The sequence below is a fragment of the Syzygium oleosum genome, unplaced genomic scaffold (genome assembly GCF_021117445.2).
Source record: "Syzygium oleosum isolate NSW1041296 unplaced genomic scaffold, Sole_v2.1 Sole_v2.02, whole genome shotgun sequence".
In the NCBI taxonomy this organism is placed as follows: domain Eukaryota; kingdom Viridiplantae; phylum Streptophyta; class Magnoliopsida; order Myrtales; family Myrtaceae; genus Syzygium; species Syzygium oleosum.
This window is the reverse complement of record NW_026607486.1, coordinates 8,410,204-8,426,657: the sequence shown is the minus strand read 5'-3', so window position 1 is coordinate 8,426,657 and position 16,454 is coordinate 8,410,204. Positions and strand designations below refer to the sequence as shown.

Below are 16,454 nucleotides of genomic sequence, written 5' to 3'. Positions count from 1 at the left end.
TGTGTATTATTCTCTGTTCTGGGTTTTAGGTCGGCAATGCGTCCTGGGACATCGCACAAATTCGACCGCGGTAAGGTTGTCGCGTGCTGTAGGGCTCGGGGCGTGACATCCCCCGTTGATTTGGTATCAGAGCAAGGTCAGTTCGATCCAACTCGGTCGAAGTCTGGAGTGATAAGGAGCGATGACATGGGGTAGCTGAATAGGAAGTCTTGTGTTCTACGTGTACCTCCAGACTGTTTGAATTGCATGATTGAGTGATTGTTGTGAATGACCTGTAAAGTGCAGGTGCGGCAGGACCCAAGGTAAGTACGCATATCTCTTGGGTTGAGACTTCATGCTGCTCGTGTTTGACTGCCTGCTGAGTGATTGATTATTGTGATGTTTGCCTAGGACCATAGACTGGTATAGTTTGGCCTAGGTCTCTAATTCCTGAATGAAATTATAGCAAGTAGGTGAGTAGTGAGAAAACCTGTGAGGATGAGCAGTGGAATGGGGATAAGAGGTCAGTGGAGTGCAATGGGCCAAGAAGCGAGAGACCCAAGGCTTGATGAGGTCATTCGGACACTACAGGAGATAGGAAATCTGATGGGAATGCAGGCTCAAGAAAGGGCTGCCAATATTGCCCAAGCTGCTGAGGCCGCAGCAGCTGCTGCTGTTAATAGGAATGAGGCCAATCAGGGGCAGGCTCAGGTAGTTGGGAATAGACAGATACATCAGTTGGTGGAGCAATTTTTGAAGTTGAAACCACCGAAGTTTGAAGGAATAGGGGATCCTGAGGCTACTTCTATATGGGTCGATGAGTTGGAAAAGGCTTTTGCTCTATTAGGGTGCACTGAAGCAGAGAAAGTGAAGCTGGCAGTGTACCAGGTTCAGGGTAATACGAATGACTGGTGGAAGGCCACGCAGGGCCAAGTGTTTCCTACGGGCGTGGATTAGAATTGGACGGCCTTCGTTCAGGCTTCTAACGAGAAGTATTTCTTGGTAAGTGCCCGAGAAAGGAAGATGACAGCTTTGCTTAAACTACGTCAGAACCAGATGACTGTGGATCAGTATGAGGCAAAATTTGCTAGGCTGTCTAAGTTTGCACCAAGGATAGTAGATCATCCTGAGGACAAGGCGCGAAGGTTTCGGGATGGACTGAGAGCCGACATTCGCAGTCAGTTGATACCGGTGAATTTGAGAACTTATGACGAATTATATGAGAGGGCTCAGGCTATCGAGCAGGATATAACAGATAGGGCCGCCGTATCTGGATCACGATTTGCCCCGGCTAAGGAAAACCGCCGCTTCGGGAAGAAGCCGATGGCGGGAAACAGGCATTTTGTCCTTCCCGTAAAGAAGAACATCGGGAAGCCGAACCACCCACAGAACAGGTTTGGGGCATGTTTCAAGTGCGGGAGCATAGACCACCAGATAAGACATTGCCCTCAACAACATCCAGTAGGACCGCCCATCCAACCACAGCAGCCCCGAGCCGGAAATCAGGCAGGAAATCCCCTGCCGGCTATTCAGGGTAGACCGCCAGCGTAAAGAAGGTGTATGCGATGGCGCGAAGGGAGGGTGAGGACACACCAGGCATGGTCACAGGTACGGTCTCTCTCTGTGATCATGCTACGTATGCGTTGTTTGATCCGGGGGCTACCCACTCGTTTATATCAGAGCAATTTGTTAGAATGATTGGAATTGAACCGGTTATGCTTGAGGTTATGCTTTGTGTGACGACCCCATTGAATGATAAGGTGTTAGTCTCGTTAGGGTGTCCTAACTGTAAGATAGTGATTGGGGGTAGAGAGGAAATGATAGACTTGGCAGTATTGACCATGTTCGATTTTGATGTGATTATCGGAATGGATTGGCTAGTTAAGCAGAAAGCCGTGATGGATTGTAGTAGCAGGGTGATCCAATTCAATTCGATTGGACATCCTAAATTTGAGTTTATGGGAAACCGAAGAGGAACCTCGATCCCTTGGATTTCTTCGCTTGAGGTAACCAAGTTGTTAGATGAGGGTTGTGAAGGGTACTTGGTGAATGTGGTTGATCCGACAGTCGCGGAGCCAAAATTGGAAGAGATACCCGTGGTGTGCAATTTTCCCGAAGTCTTTCCTCAGGAATTACCGGGTTTGCCACCCGAAAGAGAAGTGGAGTTCGTAATAGAGTTAGCCCCAGGAACTGAGCCGATCTCAAAGGCACCGTACCGGATGTCCTTGTCAGAATTAAAGGAGTTAAAGGTCCAGATGCAAGAATTATTAGACAAGGGTTTTATCCGCCCAAGTGCGTCTCCTTGGGGAGCGCCGGTATTGTTTGTAAGGAAGAAGGATGGAACCTTGGGGTTGTGTATTGACTACCGGCAGTTGAATCAAGTGACCGTCAAGAATAAGTACCCACTGCCGAGGATTGATGACCTATTCGATCAATTGCAAGGAGCCTCAGTGTTTTCTAAGATCGATCTACAGATGGGGTATCATCAGTTGAGGATTAGGAAAGAGGATATACCTAAGATGGCCTTTAGGATGAGGTATGGGCATTATGAGTTTACAGTGATGCCTTTTGGTTTAACTAATGCCCTAGCTGCCTTTATGGATTTGATGAATCGGGTATTTAAGAAGTTTTTGGATCGGTTTGTCATAGTCTTCATCGATGACATATTGGTATGCTCGAAGAGCCCGGAAAAGCATGAGGTGTATTTAAGTGAAGTACTACGGACCTTAAGAGAACACGCACTCTACGCCAAGTTCAGTATGTGCGAGTTCTGGCTCAACCGAGTGGCGTTTCTTGGACATATAATTTCCGGAGATGAAATCTCTGTGGACCCGACTAAGATTGAGGCAGTGACTAAGTGGCCAAGGCCGACATCAGTAATAGAGATTCGGAGTTTCTTAGGATTGGCAGGATATTACAGGCGTTTCGTAGAAGGATTCTCGTCAATAGCGATGCCGATGACACGGTTGCTCAAGAAAGAAACGAAGTTTGAATGGGACAATAAGTGTGAGAAGAGTTTTCAAGAGCTAAAGCATAGGCTGACGACTGCCCCCGTATTGATTATTCCGTCTGGATCAGGAGGATTTGAGGTTTACAGTGATGCTTCGTTGAGAGGACTTGGGTGTGTATTGATACAACATGGAAGGGTAGTTGCTTATGCGTCGCGTCAGTTGAGACCGCACGAAATGAATTATCCGACTCATGATTTGGAATTGGCTGCGATTATCTTCGCCCTTAAGATTTGGAGGCATTATTTGTTCGGGGAAAAGTTTAAGATTTACACAGACCATCAGAGTCTCAAGTATTTGTTTTCGCAGAAGGAGTTGAATATGAGGCAGCGTCGTTGGATGGAACTTCTCAAGGATTACGACTGAGACATTTTATATCACCCTGGAAAGGCTAATCGTGTGGCGGATGCGCTAAGTCGGAAGTCGAGTATGGTGCACATGATGGTCAAGGAGTGGACTTTATTAGAAATGATAAGAGATTCAGAATTTAAGTTTGAGGTGAGCCATGTGTCGAACCTACTTGCCACGTTGAGAATCGAACCGGAAATACAAATCAAGATTAAGGCTTTTCAGTCTACGGACCAAGAAATTCAGAAGATAGTTGAAATGGACGCCGCCAAGAGAAAATCGGATTTTCAAGTATTCGAGGACGGGATCTTGAAGTTCCGCGGACGATTGTGCGTGCCCGACGATATGGAACTTAAGGAGGAAATTTTGAAGGAAGCTCATCGTAGCAATTATAGCATTCATCCAGGCAGTATAAAGATGTATCAGAACTTGAGGTAACATTACTGGTGGAATGGTATGAAAACGGATATGGCCAAGCATGTGGCGAAATGTTTGACCTGTCAGCAAGTAAAGGCGTAGCATTGTAAGCCTGGAGGACTTCTGCGACCATTGGAAATCCCCGAATGGAAATGGGAACATATCACGATGGATTTTCTCACGGGATTACCAAGGAGTCAGAGAGGACACGATTCGATTTGGGTGATAGTGGACAGACTGATTAAGTCAGCGCACTTTCTGGCAGTGCGAAAGGATTTTGAGTTGGAAAGGTATACAGATTTATATGTTCGACAGATTGTCCGACTTCATGGAGTACTAGTGACGATCACTTCGGACCGTGATCCTCAGTTTATTGCCAATTTTTGGAAAAGTCTGCAAACGGCCTTAGAGACCAAGCTTCAGTTCAGTACGGCCTATCATCCGCAGATGGATGGCCAGTCGGAAAGGACGATCCAGACCTTGGAGGACATGTTGCATGCATGTGTATTGGATTTCCAAGGTAAATGGGAAGAGCAGTTACACCTGGTCGAGTTTACCTACAATAACAGCTACGAGCAGAGTATTCAGATGGCACCGTTTCAGGCATTGTATGGCAGAGCTTGCAGAACGCCAGTGTGTTGGGATGAAGTGGGAGAACGGAGTATAACGGGCCCAGAATTGGTGCAACAGACAGTTGAGGCAGTCGAGGTAATTCGGGAAAGATTAAAGACACAGAGTCGTCAGAAAAGTTATGCCGATCGGAGACGGAGACCTTTGGAATTTCAAGTTGGAGAGCACGTTTTTCTTAAGGTGTCGCCAATGAAAAGATTGTCCCGATTTGGCAAGAAAGGAAAGTTGAGCTCGAGATATATTGGTCCATTCGAAATTTTGGAAAAGATTGGAGATCTGGCCTATCGACTCGCTTTGCCACCTAATTTGTCCTAAGTGCATAGCGTATTCCACGTGTCAATGTTGAGTAAGTATAAGCCGAATCCGACCCACGTGCTGAGATATGAAGAAATAGACGTGGACGACAGGGTGTCGTACGTGGAAAGGCCAGTGAGGATCGAAGATAGGAAGGATCGGGTGCTGCGAAACAAGACGATTCCTATGGTCAAGGTCGTTTGGGAGCATCATGGAACGGAAGGTGCCACCTGGGAAAGTGAAGAAGCGATGCGACGTCAACACCCCCAGTTGTTTGAGTAGATGGGTTTGGATTGTAAATTTCGAGGACGAAATTTTTGTAAGGGGGGAAGAGTTGTAACATCCTGAATTCGACCCACTTTCGTGATCAATGAAATGGATATGTATTTCTCATTTTGTTTTAGTAAGTCTCGCTCGGAACTGATCATTCTCGGGATACTAACCGATAGGGAATGGCTAACTAGGAAAACGGTAAGTGGACCCAAGAACTCGACCGTGAATCGAGCTCCGATTCCGAGGAACGACGAGGGAATATTTTGGGCCAATGTGGGCCGACCCAAGGAGGGTGACGGATTTGGTTTGGCCAACGATGTACGATCGGATCGCGGGTGATTCCGCACGACCGAGAGTACGCGTGGCGAGCAATCCTGAACTTATTCCGAACGATCGCGACTCCCAGAACTAGCGATAAATCCTCGCGTTCTGTAACATCCTGAATTCGACCCACTTTCGTGATCAATGAAATAGATGTTATTTCTCATTTCGTTTTAGTAAGTCTCGCTCGGAACTGATCATTCTCGGGATACTGACCAATAGGGAATGGCTAACTAGGAAAACGATACGTGGACCCAAGAACTCGACCGTGAATCGAGCTCCGATTCCGAAGAACGACGAGGGAATATTTTGGGCCAATGTGGGCCGATCCAAGGAGAGTGACGGATTTGGTTTGTCCAACGACATACGATCGGATCACGGGTGATTCCGCACGACCGAGAGTATGCGTGGTGAACAATCCCGAACTTATTCCGAACAATCGTGACCTCCGGAACTAGCGATAAATTCTCGCGTTCTCTTGGAAATCGAGACCGTCACGACTCGAGTAATCCTAAGTCAATACGCATAACCCCTAAACAGCCACCCGTTAGTAAGAGACGCTAAAATCGCAATTGAGCGAAATTGATCGTCGAATTGAATCCGGACTTGGGTGTCGAATTTCACGGATGCACGCGACTATTTTGCAAGGACGACGTCGTATTAGTGTGGCCAAATATATTTAGGATCGGTGTGAGCGAAAAATGGAAAATTACAGTTTTACCCCTGGACCCCTAAGCTTTAATTCCGAATTTTGGAGGATTAATATTGGACTTGTTCAGCCCATTGGTGACTGAAAATATTGGACAATAATGCCCCCACCACTCTTGCTCATTCCCCAAAGTGCCTTTGGATATTTTGTGTCAGATTGAATCTTGGCCATTGAAAGTGGATTGATTAGATTAGGCTTCAAATATTGGCCATTAGATCAAGTAGATAGTGGGGTGGGTGTGATGGTAATTTTTGGTGGAGTGGTTCAACCACTCCACTCACCCATTTCATCAAAACTCTTGCAATCTCTCTCTTTCCCCTCACTTCTTCATTTTCAGCCGGCCACTCCCCCATTCTCGCCTCACTCTCTCTCCCCTTTCCTTTCCTTGGCCGCGTGAGGAGTCGCCAGAGCAGCCGCCGCCGCTCACGCCGCCTGTCCGCCAGAACCACCGCCACAACCACCCTCATCTTTCCCTCTCCATTTCCGTGACACCACCACCATCACCGTCGCCCCCTTAGTTGTGTGAGATCAGCCGAGAGCTACCAGCCTCGCCGCCACCGCCACCGAACACCGCCGTGAGAGCCCCGGCGCCGCCGCTGGTTCCGCCGCAAGCCGGTGACCGCCCAGCTCATTTTCCCCCTTGTCCGGCCGCCTTTGGAGCTTATGAGATTAGGTGAGTACAAACCCTAAACCCTAATTAAGCTATTATGCATTTCTAGATAGGTTTAGGGGTTAATTAGTGGCTGGTAATTAGGGCTGGTAATGAGGTGATTAAGTTGGCCTAATGTGATGATTTGATGGTGATTTAGAGGCCTAAGGTGGATTGATTAGTGGCTGGCCATTGTGGACTTGATCGGGCATTGTTCGGCGAAATTGTGGAATAATTGTGTAATTGCCGTGTGTGCTTGAATTGTCCATGATGTGGCTGAATTGGGTGTGATTGGTAATTAATATTGTGATGCCATGTTGTGTGTTTGGTGTGGCCGAATGATGGGATGCTTGGTGAGCCTTAAGCATGCGTAATTACATTGGCTTAATCGCGTGATTTTGCGTGCCAATTAGGTACCATGGCTAATTTGAATGAATTGGTTAAATGGGCATGCTAATATGTCGAATTGAGCGTGTGGCTAAGTTAAATTGAATGCTCAATGTGGAATTTATGGATGCCCGAGTGTTGGTTGTTATGGTCATGAGTTGTGCATATTAATCATTGGCATAACATGTGCATCATGTGAGTGTGCACGATTAGCATCGAGCATGTGATCACCTAAATTGCCCTGATGCGTTTTACGCGAGGTTCAGATAATAATTGATGGTATGTGTACGTGTGATCACATAAAACCCTAATGCGTCTTACGCGGGGTGTTAAACCCGTCCTGATGCGTTTTACGCGAGACGATGCCCGGACTACGGGAAGATGGCCAACCTGATGCGTTTTACGTGGGCCGGTGATCGATCGAAATGTGATAGACCTGATACGTTTTACGCGGGTCGGACCTGATGCGTTTTACGCGGGTCGAAGATAAATGGAAAGTTGGCATGTGTGCAAGTGTGCAGAAATGAACATGAGCATTTGCATAGTGATGGCACGGGTGTAAGAGTGCATTATCGAGTGCAAGCATGTGCATGGCATGTGTTCGTGGCCAAGTGATTTTGTGTATGTGCGGTGATGGGGTTCTGAGCTATTATTGCTATCATTATGCGCCTAACTTGCAGGGTCAGTTATATGTTGGATTTGGACCGAAGGCCTAAGTCGTGTGACTGCATGATTGTGTGTTTGGTTAATACTTGTCCGGAGGTGCATGTTAGCTTAGTTTAGGTTTAGGGGGCCTACTCGCTGAGATTTATTCTCATTGTTGTTTAAACCCCCACTTTTTAGACCCTCGACCTTGAGATGGCAGAAGCACCACTTCGTTTTGGGATCCCGTATCACATAGAGCGATCGGTGACCGAGTACCCCGTAAGGAACGGGGAGACTTATGTTAAGTATTATAATATTATTTGGGTCGATGAGGGCGGGCTACAGCTCCAGGCCCATCCTTATCTCGCTTGGTGTTTCCGGGACCAGTTCGGCACCTACGGACCTCTTAGGACCTTCGATGTCCCGTTCGACGCGTTAGGCCAGTTGGATCTGCAGGCCGCTGATGGGGAAATCGTGAGCCCCGCTGCCACATCTGAGGAGGATTCCGACCCCTAGCCAATCATCATCGGGATGGATACCGAATCCGAGGAAGAGCAGCCGATGGAATGGGAGTCCGATCTTGAGCCAAAGCCGGAGCCCATGGAGCAGGAGCCAGAGCCGGAGGATGATTCCGGGGTAGAGTCAGTAGACGTCGAGTCCAAGCCGGATTCGATGGATACCGAGTTTGATTCGTTTGACGATTCGTCCGAGTCTTCAGGATCTGACCCGGACTGGTTACCCTAGGGTTTGTCCTTGACCATGGTTAGGTAGGGCCGACACTTTTTGATAGAGCCCTTTCTAGAGTTAGTGCCTGACCGCCCGAGCCACATACCCTTTTTTTTATGATAGTGGCTGTTGACCCATTTTGGTTGGTGTATATTGCCTGTCAATGGATATTGTAAATCTCCTAGTATTAATGTAAGTTGTACTTAATGTATTTATTGCTATCCTTGGTCATGTTGTTTATTTATGTACAGGTGTTGGTTGCTTCCGCATGTGTTTCTTTCTCTGATTTTGGGTTTCGGGTCGGCGACGCGTCCTGAGACGTCGCACTGAATCGACCGCAGTCGGGTTGTCGCGTACCGTAGGGTTCGGGGCGTGACACGTTCTCTTGGAAATCGAGACCGTCACGACTCGAGTAATCCTAAGTCGATACGCGTAACCTCTAAACAGCCGCCCGTTAGTAAGAGACGCTAAAATCGTATTTGAGCGAAATTGATCGTGGAATTGAATTCAGACTTGGGTGTCGAATTTCACGGATGTATGCGACTATTTGCTAGGACGACATCGTATTAGTGTGGCCAATCATATTTGGGATCGGTATGATCGAAAAATGGAATTTCGGACCGGAAGTGAAATATTACCGTTTTGCCCTTGGACCCTAAGCTTTAATTCCGAAAATTGGAGGGTTAATTTTGGTTTAGATCAGCCCCCTAGTGGCCAAAAATCCTTGGACCATAATGCCCCCACCACTCTTGCTCAATCCCCAAAGTGCCCCTAGATATTTTGTGTTAGAACCAATCTTGGCCATTGATCTTGGCCATGAATGATGGGTGCTTGAATTTCAGCCCTTAGATCAATGTGTTAGTGGAGTGGTTAGTTTGGACATTATGAGTAGAGTGGTTCAACCACTCCCACTCAAGGCTTTGGCTTAAACACTCTCTCAATCTCTCTCTCCTCTCATTCTCTCCCTCACCGACCACTCCCCTCTCATTCTCGCCACTCTCTCACTCTCTCCTTCTCCCTCTTGCCGAGTGAAGCAGCCCCGCCGGAGCAGCCCAGCTGCGGCCACTCCGCCGCCGCTCGCCGGGACCACACGCTATCACCATCCCGCCTCACCACCACCACTCGACCATCTCTTTCTCTCTCTTCCTTCTCATTTCGACGCCACTACCAGCCCCCACCTTAGCCGTGCACCGCCGGCCGTGACCGCCTCACGCGCGCCACCTCAGTCGACCTCGCCTTTCCCTCTCCATTTCCGTGACACCACCACCACCACCACCGCCAGCAACCCCCCTAGCCGCCGTGATCAGCCGTGGGCTGCCAATCCACCGTTCGACGCCGTGAGAGCCGCTAGCGCCGCCGCTAGTTCCGCCGCGAGCCGATGACCGTCCATCCCGTCTTCCCCCTTGTTCAGCCACTTTTGGAGCTTAAAACCTTGTGAGTGGAAACCCTAACCCTTAATTAGGCTATTGTGCATTTCTAGATAGGTTTAGGGGTTAATTAGGGTGTTTTAGGGGTTAATTAGTGGCTGGTGATTTGGGCTGGTAATGACGTGATTAAGGTGGCCTAATGTGATGATTTGATGGTGATTTAGTGGCCTAGAGTGGACTGATTAGTGGCTGGTCATTGTGGGATCAATTGGACCTTGCACGCCTAAATTGTGGTTTACTCATGAATTACTATGTGTGCCTTGATTTGATCATGATGTGGCTGAATTCTAAATGAATTGTGATCAATTATGTGATGCAATGTTAAGTGCTAGTGTGGCCGTGAATTGAGAGGCTTTGTGGGCCATGGACTTGTATAATTTTAATGGTTTAATTGTGTGATTTACAAGCGCCAAGTATGCACTGTGGCTGAATTGATTTAATTGATTAATTGGGTACGTTGATATATTAAATTGAGCCTGTGGCTAAGTTAAAAATGAATGCTCGATGTGGAATTTATGAATGCCCGAGTTTCGGATGTTATGGCCATGAGTGGTGCATATTAAGCATTGGCATAACATATGCATCATGTGAGTGTGCACGATTGGCATGAGCATGTGATCACCTAAATTGCCCTGATGCGTTTTACGCGTGGTTCAGATAATAATTGGTGGAATGTGTACGTGTGATCACATAAGCCCTGATGCGTGTTACGCGGGGTATTGAACCCGTCCTGAGGCGTTTAACGCTGGACGATGCCCGGATTACCGGAAGATGGCCAACCTGAGGCATCATTCATGCGGGTTGTGTCATGAGCCTGATGCGTTTAACGCGGGCCTGAGATTGATGGGAAAGTGATAGACCTGATGCGTTTAACGCGGGTCGGTGATTAAATGAGAAATTGGCTCGTGTACGAAGTGCATATTAATGAGTATGAGCATGTGCATGGCCAGTAATTGTGGCCAATTAAGAATGTTACTATTAAGTGCCTAACCTGCAGGGTCAATGGTATGTTGATTTGGGCCCGAGGGCCTAAGTCGTTTGAATAATGAACTGTATGTTTGTGTAGTTGCTTGTTCTGGAGGATAATGTTAGCCTAGTTTAAGTTTAGGGGGCCCACTCGCTGAGATTTATTCTCATTGTTGTTAAAAGCCAACATTTCAGACCCCCGACCTTGAGGATGGCAGGCGTACCAATACGTTTTGGGATCCCGTATCGCATAGAGCGTTCGGTGATCGAGTACCCCATTGGGGACGGGGAGACTTATGTTAGACATTTTACTACCGTTTGGGTCAACGTGGGCGAGCCGCAATTCTAGGCTCATCAGTATCTCGGTTGGTGTTTTTGGGATCAATTCGACATTTATGGACCCCTTAGGACTTTTGATGTTCTGATAGACGGGCTAGGTCATTGGGATCCACAGACAGCTGATGGGGAGGTGGCTAGCCCCAAAGCCGTGTCCGAGGAGGATTCTGACTCCCGACCAGTCATCTTCAAGATGGATTCCGATCCTAAGGAGGAGGAGACGATGGAGTGGGAGTCCGATCTCAAGTCGAAGCCGATGGAACTGGAGCCAGAGCCGGAGGATGATTCCGAGGAGGAGCCCGTGGTGGCCGAGTCCAAGCCGGATTCTATGGATTCCGAGTCCGAGTCGTCTGACGATTCGTCCGAGTCCTTGAGATCCGACCCAGACCGGTTACTCTAGGGTTTAGCCTTGACCATAGTTAGATTTAGGGCCGACACTTTTTGGAAGGAGCCCTTCTTAGGTTTAGTATCCTGATCTCCCTGAGCTACATACCCCTTTTTGATGTTAGTGGTTGCTGACCCATTTTGGTTTGTGTATATCTCTGTGTATTGGATGTTGTAAATCCCCCGGTATTAATGTAAGTTTGTATTTATGATGTCGTTGCTATCCTTGGTCATGTTTCATTTATGTACGGGTGTTTGTTTGCTTCGGCATGTGTATTATTCTCTGTTCTGGGTTTTGGGTCGGCGACGCGTCCTGGGACGTCGCACAAATTCAACCGCGGTAGGGTTGTCGCGTGCCATAAGGCTCGGGGCGTGACATCCCCCGTTGATTTGGTATCAAAGCAAGGTCAGCTTGATCCAACTCGGTCGAAGTCTGGAGTGATAAGGAGCGATGACCTTGGGTAGCTGAATAGGAAGTCTTGTGTTCTACGTGTGCCCCCAGACTGTTTGAATTGCATGATTGAGTGATTGTTGTGAATGACCTGTAAAGTGCAGGTGCGGCAGGACCCAAGGTAAGTACGCATATCTCTTGGGTTGAGACTTCATGCTGCTCGTGTTTGACTGTCTGCTGAGTGATTGATTATTGTGATGTTTGCCTAAGACCATAGACTGGTATAGTTTGACCTAGGTCTCTAATTCCTGAATGGAATTATAGCAGGTAGGTGAGTAGTGAGAAAACCTCCTGAATGGAATTATAGCAGGTAGGTGAGTAGTGAGAAAACCTGTGAGGATGAGCAGAGGAATGGGGACAAGAGGTCAGTGGAGTGCAATGGGCTAAGAAGCGAGAGACCCGAGGCTTGATGAGGTCATTCGGACACTACAGGAGATAGGAAATCTGATGGGAAGGCAGGCTCAAGAAAGGGCTGCCAACATTGCCCAAGCTGCTGTTAATGGGAATGAGGCCAATCAGGGGTAGGCTCAGGTAGTTGAGAATAGACAGATGCATCAGTTGGTAGAGCAATTTCTGAAGCTGAAACCACCGAAGTTTGAAGGAATAGGGGATCCTGAGGCTGCTTCTATATGGGTCGAGGAGTTGGAAAAGGCTTTTGCTCTATTGAGGTGCACTGAAGTAGAGAAAGTGATGCTGGTAGTGTACCAGCTTCAGGGTAATGCGAATGACCGGTGGAAGGCCACGCAGGGCCGAGTGTTTCCTACGGGCGTGGATCAAAATTGGACGGCCTTCGTTCAGGCTTTTAACGAGAAGTATTTCTCGATAAGTGCCCGAGAAAGGAAGATGATAGCTTTCCTTAGGCTGCATCAGAACCAGATGACTGTGGATCAGTATGAGGCAGAATTTGCTAGGCTGTCTAAGTTTGCGCCAAGGATGGGAGATCATCCTGAGGACAAGGCGCAAAGGTTTCGAGATGGACTGAGAGCCGACATTCGCAGTTAGTTGATACCGGTGAATTTGAGAACTTATGAGAAATTATATGAGAGGGCTCATGCTATCGAGCAGGATATAACAGATAGGGCCGCCGCATCTGGATCACGGTTTGCCCCCACTAACGACAACCGCCGCTTCGGGAAGAAGCCGATGGCATGAAACAAGCGTTTTGTCCCTCTCGTCAAGAAGAACATCGGGAAACCGAACCACCCGCAGAACAGGTTTGGGGCATGTTTCAAGTGCGGGAGCATGGACATCCAGATAAGACATTGCCCTCAACAACGTCCAGCAGGATCGCCCATCCAACAACAGAGCCCCGGGCAGGAAATCAGGCAGGAAATGCCCCTCCGGCTATTCAGGGTAGACTGCCAGCGCAAAGAAGGGTGTATGCGATGGCGCGAAGGGAGGCTGAGGACACGCCATGCATGGTCATAGGTACGGTCTCTCTCTGTGATCATACTGCGTATGCCTTATTTGATCTGGGGGCTACCCACTCTTTTATATCAGAGCAATTTGTTAGACTGATTGGAATTGAACTAGTTATGATTGAGGTTATGCTTTGTGTGACGACCCCATTGAATGATAAGGTGTTAGTCTTGTTAGGGTGTCCTAACTGTAAGATAGTGATTGGGGGTAGAGAGGAAAGGATAGATTTGGCAGTATTGACCATGTTCAATTTTGATGTGATTATCGGAATGGATTGGCTAGTTAAGCAGAAAGCCATGATGGATTGTAGTAGTAGGGTGATCCAATTCAATCCGATTGGACATCCTAGATTTGAGTTTATGGGAAACCGAGGAGGAATCTCGATCCCTTGGATTTCTTCGCTTGAGGTAACCAAGTTATTAGATGAGGGTTGTGAATGGTACTTGGTGAATGTGGTTGATCCGACAGTTGCGGAGCCAAAATTGGAAGAGATACCTGCGGTGTGCAATTTTCCCAAAGTCTTTCCTCAAGAATTGCCGAGTTTGCCACCAGAAAGAGAAGTGGAGTTCGTAATAGAGTTGGCCCCAGGAACTGAGCTGATCTCGAAGGCACCGTACCGAATGGCCCTGTCAGAATTGAAGGAGTAAAAGGTCCAGATGCAAGAATTATTGGACAAGGGTTTTATCCGCCCAAGTGCGTCTCCATGGGGAGCACCGGTATTGTTTGTAAGGAAGAAGGATGGAACCTTGAGGTTGTGTATTGACTACCGGCAGTTGAATCAAGTGACCGTTAAGAATAAGTACCCACTGCTGAGGATTGATGACCTATTCGATCAATTGCAAGGAGCCTTAGTGTTTTCTAAGATCGATTTACGGACAGGGTATCATCAGTTGAGAATTAGGAAAGATGATATACCTAAGACGGCCTTTAGGACGAGGTATGGGCATTACGAGTTTAGAGTGATGCCTTTTGGTTTAACTAATGCCCCAGCTGCTTTTATGGATTTGATGAATCGGGTATTTAAGGAGTTCTTGGATCGGTTTGTCATAGTCTTCATCGATGACATATTGGTATACTCGAAGAGCCCGGAAGAGCATGAGGTGCATTTAAGTGAAGTACTATGGACCTTAAGAGAACACACACTCTACGCCAAGTTCAGTATGTCACACCCAGAACCCTACGGCACGCAACAACCCCTTCGTCGGTCGATTCAGTGCGACGTCTCAGGACGCGTCACCGACCCAAAACCCAAAACAGAGAACAATACACATGCGGAAGCAACATAACACCCGAACAAATTTAAACCACATGACCAAGGATAGCAATAATTACAACTTGCATTAATAACAGGGATTTATAATATCCATTATAAACAGAACCATACACCAACCAAAATATGGGTCAATAGCCACTGACATCAAAAAGGGGTAGGTGGCTCGGGCGATCAGGCACTAACTCTAAAAGGGCTCTATCAAAAAGTGTCGGCCCTACCTAACCATGGTCAAGAATAAACCCTAAGGTAACCAGTCCAGGTCGGATCCCGAGGACTCGGACGAGTCATCAGACGACTCAAACTCCGAATCCATCGAATTCGGCTCGGACTTGGTGTCCACTGACTCCTCCCCGGAATCATCCTCCAGCTCTAGCTCCTGCTCCATAGGCTCCGGCTCCGGCTCGATGTCGGACTCCCAGTCCATCGGGTCCTCTCCCTCGGACTCGGTATCCATCCCGATGATGACTGGCTGGGCGCCGGAATCCTCCTCGGGCGTGGCAGCGGGGTTCACGATCTCTCCATCGTTGGCCTGAGGATCCGACTGGCCTAGTATGTCGAACGGGACGTCGAAGGTCCTAAGAGATCCATGAGTACCGAACTGGTCCCGGAAACACCGAGCAAGATAAGGATGGGTCCGGAAATGTGGCCCGCCCTCGTTGACCCAAACTATAGTGTAGTACCTAACATAAGTCTCCCCGTTCCCTACGGGGCACTCGATCACCGATCGCTCTATGCGATACGAGATCCCAAAACGAAGCGGCGCATCTACCATCTTCAGGGTCGGGGGTCTGAAAAGTGGGGTTTAAACAAAAATGAGAATAAATCTCAGCGAGTAGGCCCCCTAATCCTAAACTAGGCTAACATGCACCTCCCTGACAAGTATCAACTAAACACATAATTTAATAATCACCTGACTTAGGCCCTCGGCCCAAATCCAACATATAATTAACCCTGCATGTTAGGCACATAATAATAATAATACTATGCCCAACAATGCACATACACATATCATTCAATTGGCCACGGTCACATGCCTCGCATATGCTTGCACTCGTTATGCACTTTTAACACACTTTCCAAGGTCATGCTCATGCTTGCACAAATTCAATGCACACTTTCACACTTGCACATGTGCCAACTTTCCATTTATTCACTGACCTGCGTAAAACGTATCAGGTCCGACCCGCGTAACACGCATCAGGTCTATCACTTTTCGATCGATCTCCGGCCCACGTAGAACGCATCATGCTCGTGACACAACCCGCGTAAAACGCATTAGGTTGGCCATCTTCCGGTAGTCCGAGCATCGTCCCTCGTAACACGCATTAGGACGAGTTCAATACCTCACGTAAGACACATGAGGGCTTTATGTGATCATACGTACTCATACCACCAATTATTATCTGAACCTCGCGTAAGACGCGTCAGGGCGAGTTTCCCTGAAATTCAAATCGAGGATACCTAATCGGGTTAAACTGGATCACCCTATTGCCGCAATCCATTACGGCTTTCTGCCTTACTAGCCAATCCATTCCAATTATCACATCAAAATCAAACATGGCCAGTACTGCCAAGTCAATCCTTTCTTCTCTACCCCCAATCACTATTTTACAGCTAGGACACCCTAACGACACTAATACCTTACCGTTTAATAGGGTCATCACACATAGCACAGTCTCAAGCATAACAGGCTCAATCCCAACCAGTCTAACAAATTGCTCTGATATAAATGAGTGGGTCGCCCCCGGATCAAATAATGCATACGCAGCATGATCACATAGAGAAATCGTACCTGTGACCACGTCCGGCGCG

The 16,454-nt window shown here is 47.8% G+C and overlaps 1 protein-coding gene across 1 annotated transcript; it reads left to right on the top strand.

The window, feature by feature from the left end:
• The first annotated feature begins 1,002 nt into the window (after nucleotides 1-1,002).
• On the top strand, nucleotides 1,003-1,530 carry LOC130137043 (uncharacterized). The gene has a single exon (XM_056307743.1). The coding sequence runs from the start codon at nucleotides 1,003-1,005 to the stop codon at nucleotides 1,528-1,530; it is 528 nt and encodes a 175-aa protein (XP_056163718.1).
• Nucleotides 1,531-16,454: the final 14,924 nt, after the last annotated feature.